Source organism: Nycticebus coucang, chromosome 10 (genome assembly GCF_027406575.1).
Source record: "Nycticebus coucang isolate mNycCou1 chromosome 10, mNycCou1.pri, whole genome shotgun sequence".
In the NCBI taxonomy this organism is placed as follows: Eukaryota; Metazoa; Chordata; class Mammalia; order Primates; family Lorisidae; genus Nycticebus; species Nycticebus coucang.
Genome location: NC_069789.1, coordinates 31,719,672 through 31,727,231, shown reverse-complemented (window position 1 = coordinate 31,727,231; position 7,560 = coordinate 31,719,672). Strand labels below are relative to the sequence as shown.

The 7,560-nt window shown below is 54.2% G+C and overlaps 1 protein-coding gene across 1 annotated transcript; it reads left to right on the top strand.

Annotated features, from left to right (window-relative positions):
- Positions 1–304: 304 nt before the first annotated feature.
- On the top strand, positions 305–3,368 carry ACTA1 (actin alpha 1, skeletal muscle). The gene is made up of 7 exons (XM_053607596.1): positions 305–460; positions 1,281–1,421; positions 1,512–1,836; positions 1,918–2,079; positions 2,411–2,602; positions 2,728–2,909; positions 2,985–3,368. The coding sequence occupies exons 2-7, from the start codon at positions 1,293–1,295 to the stop codon at positions 3,126–3,128; spliced, it is 1,134 nt and encodes a 377-aa protein (XP_053463571.1). The 5' UTR covers positions 305–460; positions 1,281–1,292; the 3' UTR covers positions 3,129–3,368.
- Positions 3,369–7,560: the final 4,192 nt, after the last annotated feature.

The window sequence follows — 7,560 nt, the reverse complement described above, 5'->3', positions numbered from 1 at the left end:
GAGATCCAGGGGGAGGCCTTAGAACAGGTGCGGCTCCCAGAGCGCAGGCTCCCAACAAGCATCCTCGGGCGCACCCGATGACCCTCGCCCCACCCCATCCCCTCCGGCGGGCAACTGGGCAGGGTCGGGAGGGGCACATCAGCCGGGGAGACACTCCATATACGGCTCGGCCCGCGTTACCTGGGCCCAGGCCAGCCTGTTCCTTCTTTGGTCAATGCAGGGGACCCGGGCGGGGGCCAAGGCCCGGAACAGACCAAGGGAGGGGGCTCTGGTGCCCAACACCCAAATATGGCTCGAGAAAGGCAGACATTCCTGCGGGGCGGCGCGGAGGGAGCGCCCGCAAGCTATATAAAACCTGAGCTGGGGACGTCGGCCACAGCAGCGGACAGCGCAGAGTGAAGCCTCGCTTCCCTCCCACGGCGACCAGGGCCCAGAGCACCAGGTGTAGCAAGCCGCCCAGGTAGGGCAGAAGTGGGGATCCGACATGGGGACAGGCGCCACTGAAAGGAATACGAAGGAGTCTGGGGCAGAGCCCTGCTGGCTCACCTGATGCGCCCCAGGTGTGCGCCCTGCCGTCTGTGCCTTGTCCCCAGAGCCACACATGCTTTAACGCAGAGATAAAACAATGGACCTCTGGAAATTGGACTTCTCCAAATTTGTCTGTAGTCCCTTTGGACTGCTCTGCCCAGCATTTGGGCTGTGCCTAGAGGGAGCAACAGTTTTGCTTTATGTGTTCGGAGGGCAGCTCCTTCCCGGAGGGGAGGTAATGCCATTTTGCTCTGTGAAAGGGTCTCTAAGTTTGAAACGTAGTGTGTGTGGGTGTGTGTGGGCGGGTGGGTGACGTAGCAGGCCGATCCTCCTGGAGAGAGTGCCAACGCCCTTCCTACGGGCATCTCCTCACACCTCAGACATGCAGTGAGCAGAGACCTCTCAGGCCACCAGCGTGTAGACAGGATGGGCAGTAGCGTTCCGGTAGCTCTTGCAGCAGGTGGCCTGCAGGGAAAGCGGAGAGGTATTGGGGTGACATGTCCTTCAGATACTCAGGATGCAGGATTTCTCGGGGTGCTCCTCTTGCTGGCCAGAGCAGCCCTGAGTGTGTGGGGAAGCTTGGGCGGGGGCCCACAGCCACTCCCCCGGGAGGATGCCGGCAGCTGGGGCTCGGGGTATCGCTAAGACTCCGCCGAGGGAGGGTCACTGGAGGGAGCCAACGCTACGCCGCCGCCCGCACGGAGGCTGCTGCTGATGTGCCGCGTGTCTTTGCGGCCTCCCTGAACCTGCAGAACACAGACACCATGTGCGACGAAGATGAGACCACCGCCCTTGTGTGCGACAATGGCTCCGGTCTGGTGAAAGCTGGCTTTGCCGGCGACGACGCCCCCAGGGCCGTGTTCCCGTCCATCGTGGGCCGTCCCCGCCATCAGGTCAGACTGCCCCTCTGCAAAAGGGCCCAGCCGCGGTCCTCGCCTAGCCAGGATTCGTGTTAACGTGCGCGCGGTGTCTCCGGTCCGCAGGGCGTCATGGTGGGTATGGGTCAGAAAGACTCCTACGTAGGCGACGAGGCTCAAAGCAAGAGAGGCATCCTGACCCTGAAGTACCCCATAGAGCACGGCATCATCACCAACTGGGACGACATGGAGAAGATTTGGCATCACACCTTCTACAACGAGCTGCGCGTGGCCCCCGAGGAGCACCCCACCCTGCTCACCGAGGCCCCCCTCAACCCCAAGGCCAACCGCGAGAAGATGACCCAGATCATGTTTGAGACCTTCAACGTGCCCGCCATGTACGTGGCCATCCAGGCAGTGCTGTCCCTTTACGCCTCCGGCCGTACCACCGGTGAGTGCCCGTGGAGCCCCCCGCGCCCCGCCCGCGCCCCAGGCCCTGCCCAGCCGCTCACTGGCCGTCCCGCCCGAGCAGGCATCGTGCTGGACTCTGGCGACGGTGTCACCCATAACGTGCCCATCTATGAGGGCTACGCCCTGCCGCACGCCATCATGCGCCTGGACCTGGCCGGCCGAGACCTCACCGACTACCTGATGAAGATCCTCACCGAGCGCGGCTATTCCTTCGTGACCACCGGTGCGCAGGGCCCCGGGCCCCGGGCGGGAAGGCTGGAGGCTGCGGGCCACGCTGAGCGGGGACCCTTGCCCTGCGCCCCGCGCAAGGCGCGCCCCTGCCCCCGCGCCCCCACGCTCAGCGCACCCCCTGACCCCTGCCCCACAAGCTCGGCTCGACCCCTGCCCCTGCCCCCCACTCTGAGCGCACCCCCTGCCCCTGCACCCCTGCGCTCAGCGCACTCCCTGGCCCCCCTGCGCTGAGCGTTCCCTGACCCCCACCCCGCGCTCAGCGCACCCCCTGCCCCCCTAACCCGCCCCGCGCTAAGCGCACCCGGTGCTCCTGACCCCCGCAGCGGAGCGCGAGATCGTGCGCGACATCAAGGAGAAGCTGTGCTACGTGGCGCTGGACTTCGAGAACGAGATGGCGACAGCCGCCTCCTCGTCCTCCCTGGAAAAGAGCTACGAGCTGCCGGACGGGCAGGTCATAACCATCGGCAACGAGCGCTTCCGCTGCCCGGAGACTCTCTTCCAGCCCTCGTTCATCGGTGAGCCGCGGCCGCGGGCCCCTCGGGGCCTCCCGGGTCCCAGCCGTCCCCTGCCCGCCCCCGGCCCCTGCGTTCCGCGGCCACGCGGCGCAGCCGCTCACGCTCCGCACCCCCGCGGCCCCTAGGCATGGAGTCGGCGGGCATCCACGAGACCACCTATAACAGCATCATGAAGTGCGACATCGACATCAGGAAGGACCTGTACGCCAACAACGTCATGTCGGGGGGCACCACCATGTACCCCGGGATCGCCGACCGCATGCAGAAGGAGATCACGGCGCTGGCCCCCAGCACCATGAAGATCAAGGTGGGCGGCGGCACGCCGGGTCCCCGCCGGCGGCTCTGCCGGCGCGGCCCCCCCACCTGACGCTCTGTCTTGCAGATCATCGCCCCTCCGGAGCGCAAGTACTCGGTGTGGATCGGCGGCTCCATCCTGGCCTCGCTGTCCACCTTCCAGCAGATGTGGATCACCAAGCAGGAGTACGACGAGGCCGGCCCCTCCATCGTGCACCGCAAATGCTTCTAGATGAGCCACCGCCCAGCGACTTCCCCTCAGGACGACAGCCACGCTCGAGGTGCACCTGGCTGGTCTCGAGCCGCTCCCTGGCGACTCTCTCTGTAACAACTGTCGCAATCTAATCCTGTTTGTAAGGTGTACAGACATTAACTTATTTTACCTCATTTTGTTATTTTTAGAAACAAAGCCCTGTGGAAGGAAATGGAAAAAGAAGCATTAAAGTCAATCATTCTGTTATGCTGCCGTAAAGTTGTTTGTTGTGTTTATTTGCGGGGGGAGGGTGCGCGGGACGAGGGACACGCCTCCACGCATTACTCCCCACCCAACCCGCTCTGAGCTCCCCTGCGCTCCAGCCCTCTCGTAGTTCTCCAAGTGACTAAGCTGCTCAGCGGACTGAACTGGTCCTCCCCGGTTTCCTCCACGTTTCCCGGTCCGGCGCAGATCTATTCCCAACACTGGCAGGTGCCTGGTGGCCTGGCCCCTGGGTGTGTGAGGAGACATCTTTGTCCTCACCAGGGAGGGTGGGCAGGAGGCAGCCTGCAGAGGGCGCTGACCATGGTGCTGTCTCCAGCTCTAACTCAGAGGGTTGTGTTCTGCATTAAGTGAACTAGTTTGCAAGTGCAATCACTTTCTTTTTACTTATTTATTTTGAGACAGAGTCTCAGTCACCCTGCGTAGAGAGCTTTGGCGTCATCGTAGCTCACAGCAACTTTAAACTCTTGGGCTCAAACAATCTTCCTCCCTCAGCCATCTGAGTAGCGGGGACTACAATATGCCCACCACAAGGCCCAGATAATTTTTCTTTTTTTTGACAGAGTCTCACTATGTCACCCTCAGTAGAGTATCGGCATGGCATCACAGCTCACAGCAACCTCAAACTCTTAGGCTTAATCGATTCTCTTGCCTCAGCCTCCCAAGTATGTGGGACTACAGGACCCCCCACAATGCCTGGCTATTGTTTGTTGTTGTTGCTGTAGTTGTCATCGTTGTTTAGCAGCCCAGGTGTATGTGGCCAGCGCCCTAACCACTGAGCTACTGGCACAGAGCCACCAGCTAATTTTTCTAGTTTTAGTAGAGTTGACCTCTACTAGTAGAGGCTTGTCTCTGAACTGAGCTCAATCAAGTCAACCACCTCAGCCTTTCAAAGTGCTAGGATTACAGGCATGAGCCACTGCTGTCTGGCATCACTTTCTTTTTAAAATTAGTAAGTTCTTTTCTTGGTGCAGGCCTTGGTAGCATAAAGGAAGAGCCCTTCCTATAGGAGCTGGGGAGGTGGGAGCTGGAGCTAGCAAACACTCCAGAAAGGACAGTGAGTGCTGGACAGGACAGACACTGAAGGGCAGACTAGCAAAGCAGTGAAAAGCTGAGGCAGGTGCTGGAGGAGGAGTAAGAGGGAGGACAAACACCTGCCCAGCGTCTTAGGGGCAGTCGCTGGAGGAGGGGTAAGAAGGAGGAGGTCACCTGCCCAGTGTCTTAGGGGCAGGCGCTGGAGGAGGGGTAAGAGGGAGGAGGAACACCTGCCCAGTGTCTTAGGGGCACAAAATAGTTCAACAGAGTTTGCATTTTTATGGGAGAGCACAATACCTGTTTTTAAAGAAGTAGCCTAATGTTTCCCAGCCAAAGTTATCAAGAGATTTATTTAGATAAAGCAGATTCTTTCTTCAAGAAGATGATATATTTATTTAGGAATAAGTTTATAGGCAGATTTGACCATATAGCTGTGTTATATGCCACATAGTCATTCCTTTATTCCTTTGTTCCCCCTTTTATGGACTATTGGAAAACATCCAAAATATTTGAGGCCTCCCAGGTAGTGATACTACCAAATACAGATAGCAAGAGAATCGACAATTCAATAAAATTTAAGATTTTAATAAAACAAATGTATGCTATAATGTCCACTGAAAACCATGTATTGTCTCACCCAGAGTGGATGAAGGTTAAAAATGAGGTGTATTCTGAAGGTCTTTCAGAGGAGCCCAACTTTTCCTGATAATACTAAACATGTACAGACACATGTGACATGATAAGGCATTACCATATTGATAATACTAAATATACACAGGCATATCTGAGCAAACACAACATATATACATATACATATACATATACATATACATATACATATACAGCCTCAATAATTTATTCACATAGCCAGTAGCCTAGTAAAATGTTGATATTAGGTAATTAGCTGACTGTCATGCTAAACATTCGTAACTAAAACCCTGAATCACATAATTGGGATTTAAGTAAGATATAATATGGAAAGAGGCAATGACCCATTTCTCCTGTGGTCACAATCAGTAAATGATTTATAATGTTTTAGAATGACAGAAGTCTTCTTTGTGATCTGACTCCATTTTCTCAAGCACCAATCAATTTTAAAAACCTGCCTTTGATATCACTCTTGTACTAAAAATAAGTACAAAGATTATGAATTATATGGTTTCACTGAAAATGCACTAAATCTGAAAATCACACTTCTCTGAAAAGAAAGCAGCATCTCACATTTTGTTGGTTCTGTGTCTTTCCCACCCTTGTGTTAGGTCATGATTATGCACAGCAAATGAGCTGTGTTACCTGTGCTAGGCCTGAAAGAGGACTTTTGTGGTGTGGCATGGTGTGGGATGGTAAGGAATGAGTCTTTTAAAAAATATCCAGAACTTGGCTCCATGCCCGTAGCACAGTGGTTACGGCACCAGCCACATACACCAAGGCTGGCAGGTTTGAACCCGACCCAGGCCAGCTAAACAACAATGACAACTCCAACAAGAAAATAGCCGGGCGTTGTGGTGGACACCTGGAGTCCCAGCTACTTGGGAGTCTGAGGCAAGAGAATCGCTTAAGCCCAAGAATCGGAGGTTGCTGTGAGCTGTGACACTACAGCACTCTACCTAGGGCAACGGCTTGAGACTCTGTCTCAAAAAATATATATATATATATTTATATATACAGAACACATGCAAATATCTGTGTTGGTGAGGATAAGAAGAAGTATTTCCATCAGCTGCTGGGGATGTGTAGTAAGAAACAGCAAGGAGACACATGTGGTGGCAGTGCCAGGCCCTAGGAGGGAGCAAGGCTACTGCAGACTCCCCACTGACAGGCCATCCAATTCAGAAAATTAAATTTGGAGCTATAAGAGAGTTGAAAATTACAAAAATATCCCCTATTTATTAATTATTATTATTGTTATTTTTTGAGACAGAGTCTCACTATGTTGCCCTTGGTAGAGTGCCATGGCATCACAGCTCACAGCAACCTTCAACTCTTGGGCTTAAGCAATTAAATCGCTTGCCTCAGCCTCCCAAGTAGCTGGAACTATAGGTCCCCACCACAATATTTGGCTACTTTTTTGTTGTAGTTGTCATTGTTGTTATAGCACTCCCAGGCCGGGTTTGGACTGGCCAGCCCCAACCGCTAAGCCTCCCCCTGTGGATTGCTTACCATGTGCTTCCTTAGTCTCACTGTCAGGGCTTATCAAGGATCTAACTGGAGTCATTTCCTTTTTACAAAAGTGCATCATTTTGATACCAAATTCTTTCCTTGCTAAGTCTATTATCAGTAGTGCCCCAGGGAAAAGAGATGAGGGAAAGAAAAAAAAAAGTAGGCATTATGATTAATGAGAGGGGCTGGGGTTGAGTGGGAAGAATGAAAGAACTCAGGACTGGGTATACCTTAGGATGTCATTTAAATCTTTGGAAGTTAGAATCATATCACAGCATATCAGGGTTCTCCCGGCCACACCTGTCCCATCGCCTGTCACTCTAGATATGGTAGGACCCACAGGGGTCAGTGCAGTATTGCTTCTAAGTGCAAGGGCTGCACAGGAGACTAAGCTGTGGTACATTTTTATGAGTTCACTGCCACAATCCCCATCGTGACTGACTTCTCCTGCCTTGACTTTCTTGTTCCAGTGGAGTCTGTTGAGACTACAGGGAGTGAGGGAGGTGGGGGCCGCTGAGGGTTAACTGTTTGGATTCTGTGGCTGCTTCAGCTGTTTCTGAGTTTGCTGAGCCCAGGTGCCATGCTAGGCAGCTCTGCTGCTCACATCACTCTCTGACAAGGTCAGATGGGTGCCAGATATTGACTCTCATGGGGGAAAACACATTCCTCATTGTACTCAAGAAGGCCTGCCCCTGCTGCTGGCTCTAGGGACTCAGAGAATGGCACAGCCTCAGCCCTGAGGACTGCGGGAAGGGAGCTCACACTGCCCACGTAGGCACTTGTGCGGTCAGCCTGCCTGCGTCCCTTCCTGCTTCGTCTTTCTGTCACTTCCATTTCCTTTCTTTTCTGCACCATCCTTTGGAAGGCAACTGCTTCCATGCTGCTGATATGCCCTAATCCTTCTGAGAAGTTACCACACGCTCCTGAGCTTTGTCTCTCAGAAAGCTGCTGAGAGAATCTGGCTTGGATGACACTCAAGTAGGGTGGGCAGCAT